This window comes from Pyxicephalus adspersus, chromosome 3 (genome assembly GCF_032062135.1).
Source record: "Pyxicephalus adspersus chromosome 3, UCB_Pads_2.0, whole genome shotgun sequence".
NCBI lineage: Eukaryota > Metazoa > Chordata > Amphibia > Anura > Pyxicephalidae > Pyxicephalus > Pyxicephalus adspersus.
In genome coordinates this window covers 72474087-72492470 of record NC_092860.1, presented here as the reverse complement: position 1 = coordinate 72492470, position 18384 = coordinate 72474087, and the positions used below count along the sequence as shown (strand labels likewise).

Sequence of the window (18384 nt, the reverse complement as noted above, 5' to 3'; positions counted from 1 at the left end):
TCTATCCCGTGCTTTCTTCTGTTGGGCTCCCAGTCTAATAAGTTCTCCTCTTATATAGGCCTTATGAGCCTCACAATTGTTGGCTGGAGAGGTATCCTTTGACACATTATTGGTAAAATAATTAGAGATCAGATTTGCAATTTCAACTTGCGTTGCCAGGTCTAATACCAAATTCTCATTGAGTCTCCACCGGAAACCAGTCTGTGTATCTCGGATACTCTTCAACTGCACCATGACTGGGTCATGATCTGACAAAAGGATGCTTGCTTTACATGCCACGGGAATCAACCTGGATTGAATAAAGATGTAATCGATTTGGAAGTATTGGTTATGGGGCACAGAAAAAAAAGAGTAATTCTGCTCAGAAGGGTTCAATTCCCGCCAAATATCTAGCAGGTCATATTGTTTCAGAAGATTAGCGATTCTCTGACTCTTCTTATGTACATTATGCGTCAGTACCAAGAGAGGCTGCGGAGGTTTCTGTACCATTTTTGAGGGTGCCACCATGGATAAACTAATACAGAGAAAAGCACATGATGTCTAAAGATATTTGGGGACCTGAGGGGAAGGGAAAGAACATTAGGGACAAAAAACAGTCATAAAAGGTCCGGGGGCAGGAAAAAACATACAACACAAAACAATTATCCATTTGTCCTGAATAAGAAGTGTCCAGGAACTCAAACCAATCCCACCCCTCAACCCCCAAAATGAGGCCAAGTGTGCGAGATCAATCAGAGAACGCCAGGCCCTTAGAGACATATTTTTGTCCCACAACCATGAGGAGACACCAGAGGGGGCCGAAATATGAACTGCACCCCCCCCCCCCAGTTCTACTCCAAGGACTTAGGGCATGTATTAAAGGGATGAATTAAAGGGAGCAACCAGTATAAAATAACAACCCACTCAGGCTATAAACATAAGCATATATGAACAAACTTAAGGCAGTTATTGGACTCAGCAGCCACAACAACCCACAATGATGAACTGCAAAGAAAAAAATATCAGATAGTAGACTGATATCAGAGCTATTCGTGGATATCCTATAAAGAGGTAGACATTCGTGTCCTGAGAAAATCCTTCTTTTAATGGAACCAGAATCAAAGTTCCAGAGGCTTAAGGCACAAAAAAAGAGAATGTTCCAATATCAAACCCCGCTCAGGAATGCTTGAAACCTTTTTTGCAGCTTAGGGTGGCCTTTTGCCACAGGGGGTATAAGGAAACTTGATCTCCATCCAAAGATTCAGAACAAGTAGTGGAAGTAAGGAGTAAAGCAAGCTCTCGCAATAAATTTTCGCCTTCATCAAAAGTAGTAAAGGATAAAAGGAAAGGACCAGCGGTATTTTATCTTTTGTGTGATGAGGATTTGGAGAAGAGGTTTCAGCGCCCTCCTGCGTTGTATGGTAAAAGATCTGAATAAATTTGAACCGGAACACCCTCCATCAGCACTGAATCAAATCCTCTGAAAGCTCTCATTAAAGCATTTTTAGTGGAATAATAGTGGGGTTTCACATATATGTCCCTAGGAGGACCATCTACTTTAGGGGCCACTAACGCTCTGTGAGCTCTGCCGATTTCAAGGTGCGACTCAGGAACATCATGCAGCAATTCCATGAGAAATTGTTTGACCACCACTGTAACATCTTTAAAGAACTCAGGCAGAACTCTAATGCGAAAATTGGAGTGCCCAGAGCGTTTTTCCAGATCATCAGTTTTTTGGTGTAGCTCTTCAATATGGGACTCAAGCATTGACATCTCTTTTGTGTTTTGTGAAACTCTAGTAGTAGTAGTATCCAGAGTTTGTTCAATTATTTTTATTCTGCTTCCAAACCCTTGTAAATCTTGTTGGTAGTAATGGAGGCAGAGGTTTTGGCCAATTTGGTCTGCAATAATGTCGGGGGTGTATCTTCCTGATATAACACATGATATCTGATCCCCAGGGCAATAAATGCAGAGAGGCTAACAGCGTCTTTGCTTCCAGCACTGTATGCTACAGACCAGGGGAGCAGGAGCCTGACATTGAGATTTCTGGGGATGCTGGGGGAGAAACCCCCTTCCACCTCCTTGTTTCTGTATGCTTCTACCTGATCCAGCAGTCTGAGAGCCAGGGAGATCTGCCTGTAAGGGCCGCACCACGTGCAACAAGTCCCGGAGGTCGGCCATCTTGGAATGAGGCTGCGGGGTCTGAGAAAGGGATCCCCGGTCTTTTGTCTGGCCCACTGCTTTTACAATCATTCTGAGGTGACTGATGCTCTCCCGGGTTGTTCCTGAGTCCGGTTAGTCGCTTTGGCTGCCGAGTCTGCTTATGCAGGGCCGGGAACAGAGCTAAGAGGGAGCCGAGCCGTTTAGCTGCTTGCAGTCATAGACGCCGGCGCATGCACCAGGGAACACTTTTTTTTATTGTTTTATCTACTGTGTAGGGATTAAAAAAAAAAGTAAAAACATGTAAGAATATTATGCCTGGAGGTGGGCTTTGTGTCTACTTGACGAAAAGTCAACTCTCGCATGGATGAAAGTATTGGCCAGATGTTGTTGTTTCTGGCAGCTCCGGAACACTACTGTTTTCATACCCCATCTTCACCTTGGTAAATTCCAGACAATTTATAAGACACATAGATATATCACAGTTTTAAAACTGACCAAATACTATAATTTTAGTTTCCCTTTAAAGAAATCCTATTTAGGAAAATGTGTCAGATGCCATTGCTTCTAGCTAGTTGCTGGCCATTCTATGACTTCACTGTCTGAATCACTGATATGGAGTAAGTGAAGTCAGGACTCAGGACATGGTCTAGGCAAATGATTGAGAAAATACTGAAGCCACAAAGTAGCAAAGCAGCCTGTGTATTTTTCTGAGTACATGTTGTGTATTTAGTAGTGTTTATCAAAATCTCAAACACCACTGAAAATTGATTTAAACAAGAAAAAAAAGGATTACGAAGGCATTTATGCGATAAAAGCGGAAAAGGGGACTTCTTGGACTCATCTTCACACATAACAAAATTTCATGGCCACATAATTTCTCTAAAGCAGTTTCCAGGCTGGAAAATACATCTTAGGGTCATTGCCAAGGGAAGCATTCCCCACACACTTGAAAGTCCCTTGTGTAATGGAGGAATGTTGTAAATGTGGAACAAGAGGGAATTGTAAATAAAGCATGCCAATGGGTATCAAAAAAAAAAAAAAAAAAAGAGAGAACATGCCATGCCTAAGGATATTACCGTATTCAAAATATAGATGTATCTGGGCATGAAACTTTGACATTCTGTTTCCCCGAATCCTTCAGAATGAATTGTGTGCAGCTCACATTGGCACTCCAGCTAACATCTTTTTGTGAAGAGTAGGAAACACGTTAAGGTTGTTACTAAATTAGTTAAGGCTGTGTACGTACAAAAGTGAATTATAACCCTGAATAAGATTTTTTGCTTAGCTTAGTAAATGTGGAGAAAGTGTAGTTTGCCAAGAATAGCTAATTATGTGCAGGAAAATGTAAAAATTTGATTTAGCATGTTTTTTGCTGCGTGAACAGCCTAAACCCTTTACTAAATCAACCCAACTGTATTTCCTCCATCGATGCTGTGCCGCAATGTTGTTAAATATAGCTAATGTGTCTAGGTTGAACACAATTACTTTGAGAGGATTTTAACAGAAAAGTTAGGAAATAAAACACAAATTCAAAGTTGCCAGCTGGCCTTTATTTGGAAACTCTTATAGTAAGAATTTTTCTACATGGTTATTATTATTTCTAGGAAAATGAATACTGAAAATGGATGAGTACTTGAGAGGGTGAGTACCACCCAAGGAAGAATGAATACTGAAAAGGGAGAATAAATTCTGGCATGCAAGGATGACTACTAACAATAAAGGACTACTGGAGAGAATGTGTACAGACTACAGAAAATGACTACTAACATTGCAGGATGCCTGACATGCGAGAATGTCTACTATCATAGGAACATGAATACTAAATAGGAAGAAATATATGGACAAAGGAGAATGTTTACTGACATAAAAGGATGAGTACTGATAATGAAGAATGAACACTTACATGCAAGGATGACTATTGACATGAAATGGATAAGCACTTAAAATGAATGGTGACTAGTGACTTAAGAGAAGGAGGCCAAACAATGGAGAAGTACTGACATGAGATATAACTAATACTCATACGAGATATAAAGAAGGATTTAATGTATAGCAGAAAAGTACACTGGAGCCCTAACTATTATCTATCCTGACTAAAGTTTTTTTTCAGTTATAAGTTGCTTCTGGCATTTAAATTAGACAGTTGTATTTAAAATTTAAATACTGTAAAAAAGTGCAGAGGGGCCCTTGGCATAAAGATAGCGAAATGTATGCAACTAAAAAAAGAAAGAGTAGACACCATAAAATGTCAATGATATGGTAGAACATACTTTTCTTGTAAGGTTGTCATACATGTATATGTAGTATAGGTAACAGACTTAGTTGTTAAAGGTGTTGTTCTATGTAAACCAGTTCATTGTGACACAGGATTAGACTCAGATTCCCATCAGTAGCAGGGTTGAGAGACACATCAATGGTATACTCATATGTAGTACAGAGATAGAAAAAAACAACTAATGATAACATACAGGAGTAACAGTAGATACTAACAGGTGCCTACATCCATATATTTATTGACCATAGAAGTTTTTACTTATTACAGTTTATGTTACAATACTGAAAATGCTCCTATAGTCTTTGAATGCACAATGGCCTCCCCTGCTGCATTTCTACATAACTGATTTCTACTTAGCAAGCGCTTGACCTTGATTATGAACACAAAATAATTGCTTCATTATAAACCACAGCACCAACAACTGAAACGTGGGCTTTTCCTAACCTAGTCAGCTCATGATCAGTCATCATCAGATGATTAAGAACAAGTGTCAGCCACTGACATTCTTTTTACTGAATAAGAAAATAGGAGGAATTATAAAGTGCAAACAATGTTATTCTTGTCATCTTTGAAATAAACAAAGTTATAATATTAGGGTAGCTAGATAAATACAACTACTTTTAGCCCTGGCTTACCATGTTTCTGTAAGAATAATCATTTCATGGAATTTTAGGCAATAATGTCCACTATGAACAAGCACATAGATGAGGCTGATGAACACCTCTCTGGTAGTGGACATCCGAAAAGTTATCATTATGCTGAGTATGATACAGATAAGAAGATATGGCTTCCTGTGGCAAGCACAGAAACCTGTAATCTTTTTACATCAATAGGCACATTACCAGTAAGTAAACAGTTATGACAACTGCTGCATAGCCATGGTTTGGAATCATATCTTACGTATACGTACATCAATAACTAACATACGTAATCACTGGAAGAATAAACATTTTATCTTACAGATCAGATATAAACATGTTAAAGTGAACCTGTGTCCAGCCTATTAACATTAAGTTACTTAAATATCCTTTTATTGTCAATCATTTTTTATTTATTTACATTTTAAAAGATTATAAGACAAAAGAGTTACAGTGAGAAAAACATTTATAAGACAGGGAATTACATAGGAAACATAGGAAACATCCATATCCACAGTGTAAATAAAAAAAAAAAATAATTAGTATAGACAATGAAAGAAAGACATCCGAACTGGAGACATATATAAACAGATCATTAAGTCCATCAATAAGTCCTCTTGTAGAAACTTTATAGGCTTGGGAGAGACACTGAAGATATCCAATGCCTCACTCCATGGAGGGTACCAATAATAAAAAAAGGATAAACTTCAACAACAATGACAAAGAAGGGCTGGGGTGAGGTATCCATAACCCAAGACAGAAAGAAAACAGACCAACTGACAAATAAAAGGAGGGGTAAGAGAAAGGAGAGTAAGGGCAGGGAGGAGGCTTCACAATATCTATATCAAAGTCCCTTGGAAAGCAATAGTCTATGAAGACCATATCTTGCGGAATATCATTAAGGACTCCTGTAGTTTGGCCACCATTAGTTTTTTAGTAAAGTACCCATGGACCTTTCCCTTTTTTTAAGAGATAGTTGGAGACCGAAACCACCGGAGTTTGCTTGGCGGCCATAAACAAAAAAAGCCTAGCAGTTTAATCACGTATTTATTACTTACATATTCTTAAAGAAACACCTCTTATTCATCCAAGCTACATGTAATGTCAAGCCACGGGTTCATTTAAATGCTTTCCTCCCCTTGAACATACTATACTTCCCTTTTCTTCCAGAATATCCTTGAGCAAAGGGAGATACCATGCTTCTAAGTATACAGAGCAAGTGACATTCTGCCCCCGGATTTGCTTTGATATGATTATATCTTCCCATGAACAAGAAATAAACTTATAATAGTCGATTTTGTGAAAGGGGAAAATAAAGAAAAAATAAAAATATTGTGGAATTTAGCTAATATAGGTAAATCCTCAGCATACAAAAAAATATCAAAAGCCATTTGAGTGGATAGATTATGTGGCAACAAAACACCAACTGTGACTGTGAATGATAAACCAGGAATTTATGGAAATGATTATCTGCTAAATAAAATAAATGATATGGTTTAGCAAAAAGCAGAAAAGACTATTACAAAAAAAAATTAATATTATAATTGATGGGTGTTGAGAAGAAATACTAGATCCTCTAATAAAAGGATATTGAAGGCTCTGGATGTTTCATTAATATTGGTTAGCCACAAGATAAAGGAAAATTTGTGGAAAATATCTGAAAGGCTGATAAAGTAAGTCAATCAGTTACTCTTAACGGTGCTAGTGCTTTAAAGAGGGGCAAACTCACATCTCACTCTCTCAAATCTGAGCTTCTTTGATTCAATTTACATCTGGGTTTTATAAACCAAAAGACCCTAACGTACAGTGGCCATAAGAAATCACATAAAATGCTTTTGAAAAGTCCAAATAAACTATATCCACGGCTACCTTCCGTTCAAATTTCTACTTCCTCATAAAAAGAAAGTAGATTTGTTTGACAGCATCTTTTTTCCTATATGCATGTCTGCTATTACTTACAATATTTTTCACTCATGTTTGCAAAAACCCATATCTTACCTACAACAAAAGCTAAACTTACAGAATAATTCATATTGTGGAAAGACCCTGGTACTTTAAAATGAGTGCACTGCAATTGTACCAAGTTTTTTTAGGTCCAATAAATTTACTTTACTGTAGTCCAGTGATCTGATCTGATTTATCTCACATGTCTGCTTCCTGAAGCCAGTCTATCCCTACTTTGTTATAGCTATAGCTAGCTGAGTATAGCTAGAATTCAGTTCTGATATCAAACAAGGCCAGTCATCATAGGACCTGATACCCATTACCTATTACTGATTTGACTGCCTGTAAAGGAATATTCAGTACACCAGGTGATAAAAGAGTAGATAAAAGAGTTGTTTTTGCAACAACTGATTTGTAAAAGCAGTCCAGTATATTACTACGTGCTATACAAAAAAACAAATATAATAAATAAAATAAATAAATGCAATAATGCCAGAACAACAAAGCTTTAAAAAAGCCAAACAACCCGGGTGGTGTCACACTGCAGCGGCCTATTTCCTCCAGCGGCAATGATTGCAGCAGCTTAGGAGATCTAGGATTTGGTGCTCTGCGGCTTGCAGCATCTTTGTTTGCCTTTAGCTGTGTTTTCCCTCTCCACATCCTCTGCACAGCTAAAGGAGACTTTTTAACTGTGCTGCAGCTAATTAGCAGAATGGTTCCTGATCAATCCCATGCTGCTGCTGGGTCCTTATAGCCTCTCTGCTCTCAGGTTCCAGTGCCTCTTGTAGCATTCAGCTTGGCTTATCTGTTCTGGAGAGTTTCTCAAGTGATTTACTGTTGCTGACCATTGCCTGTTCCCTGACGTATCAATCTCATGCAGCCTGGACTGACCTCTGCCTGTGACCCCGACTCCGCTTGTGCCTACTCCCTCTCTACCTCATTTGGTGGACTGATCTCCCATGCATGACTTTGGCTTTGTACTCTGGATTTGCCTGGTAATTGTACTACTTGATGTGGGCCCCTGGTTTGCTGCTAGTCCAACCTCAGATGCGATCCTTTGCGCTTCGAGTCCTGGGGGCAACTGTGTGCTGGGAGAGGCAACCAGTCTCCCGAGGTTGAGGGGGGGCTGGCTATAGGTGAAGAATGTGGTGTTAGATTGGAGGACTGGCCTTTGGTAAAAACTAGTACCGACTAGAGCTTCACAATTAATTCCTTAGAAATGTTCCAAGACAAAGATGAAGGACTCTGTTCTAGGTGTATGTCTGTTTAGGGAGGGTCTTTGTTTGGAATAAATTGAATTTAGAGGGACAGAGGACTAAACAATGCACACATGATAAAATATGTGTATCTAAAATGTAATCAAAATCTTGCTCCTAATTAAAACCAATCCTCACATCTTTACATAGTATAAACTAAAGAGTACAGAGTTTCACGGGATACAAAAACGTACACAGCAGAAAAATCCAACTAATTTAGAATCTGTGTGTTAAATACAAAATGTGCCTTTTTATGTTTAACTGTCTCAAAACCAGGAGGTTTCTACTATCCACATATCAAGAAATATTGCACCATTCAATGTTATGTTTTTGTTAAGATTAACGCTTTGTCAATGGTACATCATAACCAGATAATAATATACTATAACAATTTGGTAGATCAGATAATGTATCACAAAGATGGGGTGCAGAATGTGCAAAAACAGTTCCCTTTAAACTGAGATTTGGCAGCTATCACATAAGTACCATTCATCTCTAATACTATGCACTCAGCTGTAAGACAACATTGGAACTGAAACTTCACACAATGTTCAGCAAAGGATATAAATATAAAAACACCCTGGGCTCAAAGTTTACATGAAGCCAGGAGATAAACCTAACACTTACATAGCAGAGGTTCGTTAGTCCTACATATCTTTTGATATGAGGGTAAGACCTTAAGCCAACATCAAGGTCAATCTCATTCTTAGGTCCCTAAGCTAATGGCAGCAGCTAAACACATCCTAACCAAACAATGATCATATCCACAATGGGACTCATATTTATTAGACAAAAGCTTGAGAGTGAATCTACCTAAGGCTGCCCAATGGCCACTATGCCCTGACTTATAGGGATGCTGATAACAGCGGAGGAAACACATAGAATCCCCCAATGTCACTGCATACACCACTTTTCTTGTCTGGGTTACCTTCCTGTTCTTGCTAGTTCTTCCTCGTGGCCATGTGGCCATGCCATGCAAACAACGGATTGAAGCAATCTGGTTGAACTCCTTTGTATTGACACTGTAAAAACAAAAAAGACACTTTATTGTAGTTCAGTTCATATACTTCTAACACCCTTTAATGAAGAGAGGAATATGTAGACCTCATGTCTGTTTATGTATCTTACTGCTGTCACATTGTTGGACTGTATAAGCCAAGATTTTGCTCTTGACATGAGAAAAATTAAAGCATATTTGTCTGAAAAGCTCTTACTTTCCTGATGTTGGAAGATCATGCAGAAAATCAAGGCTACTGCAACCAGAGATGGAGAAGATCCACCTTGCTCTTTTAAAGGCATTTTATGTCAGGACAGTAAAGTCCTGCTTCTTGAAGTACTTATCATGAAATCTCAGGAGGAAACTATGCAACCAAGTGGCAGCTGTTACTATGAGCATGAATTAGAGGAAGAAGAAAATAATGATTTAACTCAGATTTGCAGAGACTAATAACATTAAAACCTACACACATGCTTGTCCACAAAATATTAAACATATCATTACTATCGAACAGATGGATTATTACAGCAGTAAGTATAATTTAGTCATAACACATACAAAAGCAAAAATATTAGGAACATTCCCTAAAACTTAGGGAGAAAGCTATTTTCTTCCCAAAATATTTTTCTATAGGCATATCTTGGCTATTAGAAAGTCTAAGGTAAGTCACAAGCTTATGTATTAATAATTTTAGATCCTAGGCTATTAAGAATAAAACAATATGTAACATAATATGTTGACATTTTCTTTCCTACTGAACATAAATTTTATTGTCTGTGTTCCATAATAAAATAATAAAATTGAATTATTAAAATTACAAATAAAATTGTATAATATAAAATATTTTTGCTATAATAGTATATTGCTCACTTTCTTTCAGTGATTTACCCAGTGTGAACTATAGGTATATATGTAAAAGGTTTTATATAATGATATCCACTGATTCATGTGAGTTAAATGCCAAGGTTATATCCTTAATGGTACAAGGTGGTAACCTTACAATAAAATTATCAATGACTTTCTTGATTTGCATGCATCTAATGGGATACATCTAATGCCAAGAACTGGACTGGAGCAGTTATAATAATTTGCTATAACTGTATGCTATTGTAGTAGACTGCTGTAAAAAGGTAATGCATTAACTGTAAATGTATTTGGAGACACCTAGTGGTAAAATTATATCATAGCATGTACATTTACATTCCTTGTTTGTTGTTACTGTATAAAGTATAGCAGTTTGTAAGTTATCCACCAGTGTAAACACAGAATTTGTAATAAATCAGAATTAGCCATCTTTTTAAACACATACAATGAGAAGAACAGCAACATGGGAAGTAAAGCCCTGTTTTAGGTAACAAGCAAATATGGCTGCTAACATGTACATATGATTACACATTATACAAGGAAACAAAATGTTTACACACATTAAAAATATTATTTACATAAAGTTTTCTAGTTTTTATGTTAGAAATGCTACTTGGTCTTGTTACTTTATTACCAACATACTAAATCCCCAGTTTTGTGGTGCATTTGGTTTATGTTTCATATTGGTTTAAATATCCTATTCATTGTTATTTTATTATTTCTGACACCCTTTAGTAATATTGCAACTGCTTTGTTTTGTGTGTTTTTTAATACATTTATTAAAGAATAAATAAATATATATATATAAATATTATTACAGATAGAAGCATTGGGGTTGGAGCCTGAGTGCCAAGAGGCTGGCAGAACCCTGTGTTTTGGAAGAGGCCTGGTGGTGGTCCTTGCACCGGGACATTTGTGAGTAAACTTTACCAAGTTGTTACAGAGCCAGTCAGGCTAATTAGGGAACCAGGTGGGGTTTTACTGGAGAATAGTTGCTAGGAGCAACAGAATAACAGAGTTAAGAAAATTCTTCCAGATTGATGTCTGATCATTGTTTTGGAATGCCACAAATTAATGTGAACTTTATTTAAAAAAAACGTAAGTCAGAGGCTTATTACCCTATTTATGAGTGCTGCTGGGTGTGATTTGATATATTGACCAGACACTTTATTACCTGCCTAATTATCTAATCAGCCATTCACATGACAGTAATTCTGCGGTAACCCCAAGTGTGGCTCGGGGTAAAAAAAGAAGCTGAAAGCAGTAACCACACTCGGGGTAGCTAAAAAAGTAAAATATAAAGCCTAACCTGGTCCTATCGGCATCCTCCAGTGTCCTGCCATCCTCTGGCCACGTCCTCTTTGTCGATCCATCCCCCGGCGAGTGTGCTGATGTTTCTGGTGACGTTGGTGCGTACAGCTGTCGCTAGGGGTGCGACAGGAATTTCAAATTATTTTGTATTGCATTCAATACAAAATAACTGCATTTAAATGCAATACACTGGGTTTATATGTGTAAAAGCAGTACATTGTCTTTCATGAAAATGTATTTTACAGTATAATATAATATTATTAGTATAATAAAGTAATATTCGTGTCAAAGTTTATTAATAATTTATTACTTTTTCATTTATTTATTATTTTGACATGATTTTGTGTTTCAAACTTTTATATACTCATAGAATTATATTATACTGTAAAATAATTTTTAATGAAAGACAATGTACCGCTTTTAGACATATGAATCCGGACAGAAATGAACAGCCCAGGAGGTTAGGACATTGTCAAGCATCAGAATGGAGAACAGTGATTAAGGTGACTGAATATTACATGGTTGTTGGTCCCAGGCAGGCTGGTCTAATTAATTCACAAACTGCTAATCCACTGAGATTTTCATGCACAACTATCTCTAGTGTTTTCAAATGTATCAAGTGAGTGGCAAATGTCTACATGAAAATGCCTTTTTTATGCGTTTACTGTATTCAAAGGGCCTCAAAAACCACCAGATTCAAATCTAGTACAGCACCTTTGGGATGTGAAGGAAGGGAAGACTTGGATGTGTAGCTGACAAATTTGCAACAACAGGATGATGCCATCATGCCAATATGAGATATATTATAATAAAATATAACCAACATGGAGTCTTAGTTGGACTCCCCTTCCTCTTGACATGTTATTTTCCTGGAGATTTATCAACATTTATCTAGCCTATCAATTTTTGGATAATTTTGGTCATGTACACAACAATTTGACATGGAATGAAAAAGAGAACTGCAGTCTAGACCACTGTGTCTCAACTAAGGTTCCTTGAAATGCTTCATTTTTTTGTACAAAAACATTTACAAAGTAAACAGGAAATTTATGTAATGTATGTGGATGAGTTATAAAGATTTTTTCTACGATTAATGACATGAATACTATATGCCAACGTTTGTTTACATGTTTCTTTATGACAATATGATTCTGTTAGCCCCCCATGATTAATAATTTTTCCTTGTGTTTAGGGATGTTCAATTTTGTAAAAATTCAATTTGATTCCATTTTTCCAATTGCAATGCCCTGGAACATAATATTGTCACAGAAATGTTTTGGGGGGTTGGGGGAACTAAAGGAAATATTTCCTAAGTGAATATACAGTTCATATAAATAAAAATACAAGTTGCCCACATACTTTGAATGTAAAAATAACCATACTTCAAAAATCAAATACAGTTTTTAGTAAAGAGGCATACCAGTAACAGTCCAAATCAGTAAACAATCTAACATTAGGCATAATATACATGATTTATTCAAAAATTAAAACTAATTTGTTTATTGAAACCCAAAAATGCTTTGTTGAAGAGATCCATTTTTTTCTCACACTGTAAAACATTTTGGACAAAGTTACCATTCATATCACTCACAAACCAGAAATGTTTGTATGCTTGGCAAAGAATAGTTCTTTTTTATTGGGATGGTATTCTTATTATTATTGTTAAAATGTATTTATAAAGCATCAACATATTAAAGTGTTGTACAATAAATAGGGGTTGCGGCTGCAATCCAAGTTTTTTGGGTGATTGTAGATTATCCATCAATATTAAGCTTTTATTAATGTCACAAACCCACCAGTTGCGGACTGAAAACATTGGGATCTTGGGCAGAGATATCTATTTCACTCCTGTGTCATTACCATTTCTGGGTATAAGCTTTTTGGCTTTAAGGTGCTTGTTTCCAAAGCAACAGGAAAGTCATTCCTATCCACCATTGGTTGTTTGCTAGTAGAGGTTTTAAATGCTGCAATGCAATGAAGGCAGCCAGTTGTTTTCACAAGAAGCTGTATCTTCATAGTGCAGCAGAAAACTGTAATCTAATAGTCACCATGTGAGGCCTTTGCTAATGGATCATTGGTAAATTAACCAAGACATCCCTTGCTCTGTAGCTGACACATTCAACGAAGGCATGAAAAAATGTCATGATTTTAGTCAAAATGTCCTGTGGGTTGGCAGCTCAGTACTAAAATATTGGTGCATTTCTGGAAGATCAGGTTTTTTCTGTACAAACAGGATCTTGAAAGAAATAAAAAAAAATGTATTGCAGATGTACTGCATATTTTTTTTCTTATTTTGCCATGCCATGGCATACAAAAAATAATGTCCACACAAGTCTGCATTTATGAAGAAAAGAGCAAGACATTTTACTGAAAAAGACTTTCCTCATAAAATAAACTTGCATACAAAAACTGTTAATACATTCCTAAATACAGTTATATTTTAGAAAATGTAATAAAGAAAATAGTAAGAACATAATAATTTTCTATCCTTAGGGCGAACATTTCAATTAGAAACCAGATTCATCTGTGTTGCAATGCACAGGACCATAACATTGTGTGTTGTGGTGTTCTGTGTGACCAAAAATGCTGCAGGTGAGAATTTATTATCTGAATGGAATAACAATGTGTTTACATATGGCATAAAGCATGTAGGTAAACACACCACAATGGACAGCCATGGTGTAAAAAAGTGCATACACTGTTGGGGAGCGTGTGTTGACAGAATTTACTGTTCATTGTAATGAGAGATAAAAGATTGTAAATACTGTTCCCAGTCTAGAACAGGCCTTTTTTAACATGGAGAACCCTTGAAATAAGTTTTCAGGGACATTGTAGTTTGTTTCAGCACATTGGCAATCAGTGGGAAGAATGCCTCCTTCCATTGCTGGCCACCCTCTGGAGGAACCCTGGTTAGGAAACACAGGTCTAGAACAACTGACATTCCATTTTAAAGAAAAAAATATATGCCTACTGTATGTTTATAGTGTACAAAAAAATCTCCAGTTTCTACATTCGTATGCAAAAAAAAAAAAAAGTTATTTTCTCCAAAAATCTCTTCATGAGAAAAGTAATAATATTCACTGTGTCTAAGGTCAATAGCATACTCCTTCCAGGTATGTAAGTTTATAGTCATTATCGCATACAGAAAAGTCAATTTACAAAAAAAATATATATCTTCCATCGTAAAGGTCAAGGCTGTTCCAGCATCTGTTCACATGTTCGACACAGTTCTGCTAGCTTTGTCTGAGCATAATCAATTCTGTTAAAGGCCATTGTGCCATCTTTGCGTGCACTGTAACTGGAGCCTTCATGTGGCTGCCCTGTGGCTACCTAGAAAAAGGAGGAAAAAAAAAGCTGTTAAAAGCTGCTAAATCGTGACCTAAATTGCTTTCACAACCACCAACTGCAAACCTTCCATATAATCATGCAAAAAAGAACAGTCTCTGTTACCCACAGCCAGTAATCGGATTCATTATTATTATTAATATTATTATTAATAATAATAATAATAATAATAATCAGGATTTATATAGCGCCAACATATTACGCAGCGCTGTACATTAAATAGGGGTTGCAAATTACAGACAGATACAGACAGTGATACAGGAGGAGGAGAGGACCCTGCCCCGAAGAGCTTACAATCTGGAAGGTGGGGAAATTATCACACAATAGGAGGAGAGATATGTAGTAGTGGGAAGTAGTGAGGGTTTCAAAAGACAGAAGAAAACGAGTAGGGAAGTTTGAAAAAATGGGTTTTGAGTTCTCTTTTAAATAAGCAGAAAGTACGAGCAAGCCAAATAGGACGAGGAAGACCATTCCATAGAGTCAGGGCAACTCTAGAAAAGTCTTGGAGCCATGTGTGTGATGAGGTTATGAGTGAGGAAGTCAGTTGTAGGTCATCGGAGGAGCAAAGAGAGAAGCTAGGGCAGTATTTTTTTTTACCAGTTCAGAAAGGTAACTGGCAAGAACTGTGGAGGGATTTGAAGGAAAAGCACAGGACCTTGAATTTGAGTCTAAGGTTAAATGGAAGCCAATGAAAAGAACTACAAAGAGATGCAGCAGAAGAGGAGCGGTGGGAAGGATGCATGAGTCCGGCTGCAGCATTCATAATAGATTGTAGAGGAGAGAGTTGGGTTAGTCGAATACCAGAGCGGAGGAGGTTACAGTAGTCCAGAGGAGAGATAAGAGCATGTACAAGGAGTTTGGTGGTCTCAGGGGACAGGTAGGGGTGGATTTTGGAAATGTTCTGCAGGTGAAAGTGACAGGACCTGGAAATGTTCTGAATATGGGGGGTAAATGAAAGGCAGAATCAAATGTGACGCCAAGACAAGGTGCCTAAGGGGAGGGACGAATAACAGTGTTATTGACAGTTAGAAATATGTCAGGGGGAGATTTAAAATGTGGGGCGGGGGGGGGGGGGAGATGATGAGTTTGGTTCATCCAGGTTGAGTTTCAGAAATCTATCAGCCATCCATGATGAGATGGCTGACTGTCAGCATGAAACATGATGAAACTTCTATCATAGAATGACTAAAGTACATGTTTCTTGCCTCCCCCCATACCCCCCCCCAAAAAAAAGTTGTACCTGTGTAAGATAACGGATCTGTCCTGAAAGCTCAGATTCCACCTTTTGCATGGAAGCCAAAAACTGAGCAGCCTGTCTGTCTACGAGACGTTCATTTGGCTTTTCTTTAGAAAGTTCCAAAATAACATTTCCTACAAAAGTAAAAAAAAACACATTTCAGCCCATTTATTAGGTTCTTATTTGTATTGATCATGGTACAGATGTTAGCAATTTGTCACATATAGCAGGAATTGTTCTGCTGAACACTTTACAATTGGGTTCCCAAAATCTAATGAGTGTCAGGAGCATCCCTCATAGTAATGTGATTGTTAACATTACTTTGCATGAAACTTTGCCCTGGTAATTTACTCCCTTACTTTGTCAGGTAGAAGCCATCACTGTGTCAGCTAGCTGCTACCTGACTCCACTAAAAATCAGGAACCAATCAAAAAGCGTAATTGTATGCAGGCTGGAGACTTTGTTCATAGTTTACAACCTTGTGCGCTGTTTCATGTTGCAATTAAAATATTACATTACTGTATAGTAATTTACACAATAGATATTTTAATTAGTCTTACATTCATAGCCAAGTAACCTAAGCATGCTGATGTTGCTTTGACCCAGATTTTAATGACCTCAAATCACTTAGATTAAACATATCCTACTTAGCTGATCATAAAAAAGGTGAAGAAAAAAAACTGTTACCTGCATTTAACATGATGGCACCAATCTCCTTCTCAATTTCCTCTAAGACACGGAGCCTCTCATTAGCCAAGCTATAGGTGGCCATGAATACAAGAAGACTTCAGTTGGGTCTCAATACACAGACTTTGGAAGCACAAATTACTGAACTGGCCCTAAATTACATAAACAAAAAATGAACAGTTTAATTTCTTCTCTTTATGCAATTACAATTCTTATACAATACAGCAAACAATGGCATAACTAGACATTACTATTATAAACTAATGAATTAATTTTTCATGCCATCTTGATTGACCAGACCAGAAATATGTAACATGCACACAGGAGTCCATTTATTCTCAGAATACTGAAATACTCTGCATCATTCACCTGGATGTGCATGTTCGATCATTGAGAAAAAGATTGTAAGCAGACAGGTAAGTTCATTTTAATGCAGAAGCAATATCACCTGACTTTTCTGCAATAATGAACCGGCCTGATTACAGCTTTTTATCACATATGTTTAGTTTAGCTTCAACTATAAGGACAAAGCAATAAACAATGTGTGTTTATACCACCAGTCCTAACAGCCTAATCCCAAACTGATAGGGAAAGGAACTATGGTAGGATGTGACATATTGGGCCTGGGTGATCCGCAAAACCTGGAATGGATCTAGTACAGTGAACCTGGCTGATCCGCCAAATCCAGAATGGATCTAGGACAGGATTGAAAACATTTGCTAACAAATAGTAAATGACTTTAGGAAGTCCATTCCACATTTGCTGGATCACCCTGGTTCACTGAAAAAAGTGAAGGGTCCTCTGCTCCTCCCGTGTCATCCATGTCTTTATTTGTCTGTCATTTGCAAACCCTATGTACAGCGCCGTGTAATATGTTGGGGCTAAAAAATCGTGTTTATTAATAATAATAATAATAATAATAATATATTGTATGCACAGTAGTATAGTATAGTACGAGTACACAGAGAAAATGGTCTACAAAATCAGTCTGGTATACAAGTGGTGTAAAAGTTTTGCTAAGGAAACCTATACATAGCAAAATTTGGTTTGATAAAAAAATATTTGCCCATTGATTTGAAGCTGAATCACTAAAATCTAAAAATGCATACACCTATTTTTTCACAAAACATTCTAATATTAATGAAATCCTACACAGAATTAAAGTCCTTATCATTATGTTATATATTTGAATAGACATGCTTACAAGTTACATAAATTGTAACGTTATGAGGGGAATATATTAAATAATTTATGATAAAAAGTAAATACAAAGATAAGGGCATAGTTACAAAATGTGATAATCTATAACACACGGCATTCCCTGTACGATATTTATACCTCTCAGCTTCCTCTAACACAAAATCGGAGCACCAATATACAGCTTCCGGTTCCTTTCCTTATACCGGGAGTACAAAGATGGCGTCTAGTTAAACTTCATTGCAACTCCTTGCACTATAGAACCATGCGTTAGCAGTTCAGACATGGAGAACGTTATCACAAGGTATAAGTCTGTCCGGACCGCTTGGGGTTAATATCAGTGCGATATTTATGGGTGTAGCAATATGGCCACCAATATGTTGTGCGGGCGGACACATCGGGTCACGTGACATGGAGCAGACATGGAAACAGCAAATACTTCGTCAGCTGACCACGAGAGACCAGCTGCAGCTCGGCAACTACGGCAAGCT

The 18384-nt window shown here is 37.2% G+C and overlaps 1 protein-coding gene across 1 annotated transcript; it reads right to left on the bottom strand.

The window, feature by feature from the left end:
- Window positions 1-13762: 13762 nt before the first annotated feature.
- On the bottom strand, window positions 13763-18180 carry MED11 (mediator complex subunit 11). The gene is made up of 4 exons (XM_072405199.1): window positions 18035-18180; window positions 16697-16848; window positions 16013-16143; window positions 13763-14757 (listed from the first exon to the last, which is right to left on the bottom strand). Exons 2-4 carry the CDS (start codon window positions 16779-16781, stop codon window positions 14617-14619), a joined length of 357 nt encoding a protein of 118 aa, XP_072261300.1. The 5' UTR covers window positions 16782-16848; window positions 18035-18180; the 3' UTR covers window positions 13763-14616.
- Between the last annotated feature and the right edge of the window lie 204 nt (window positions 18181-18384).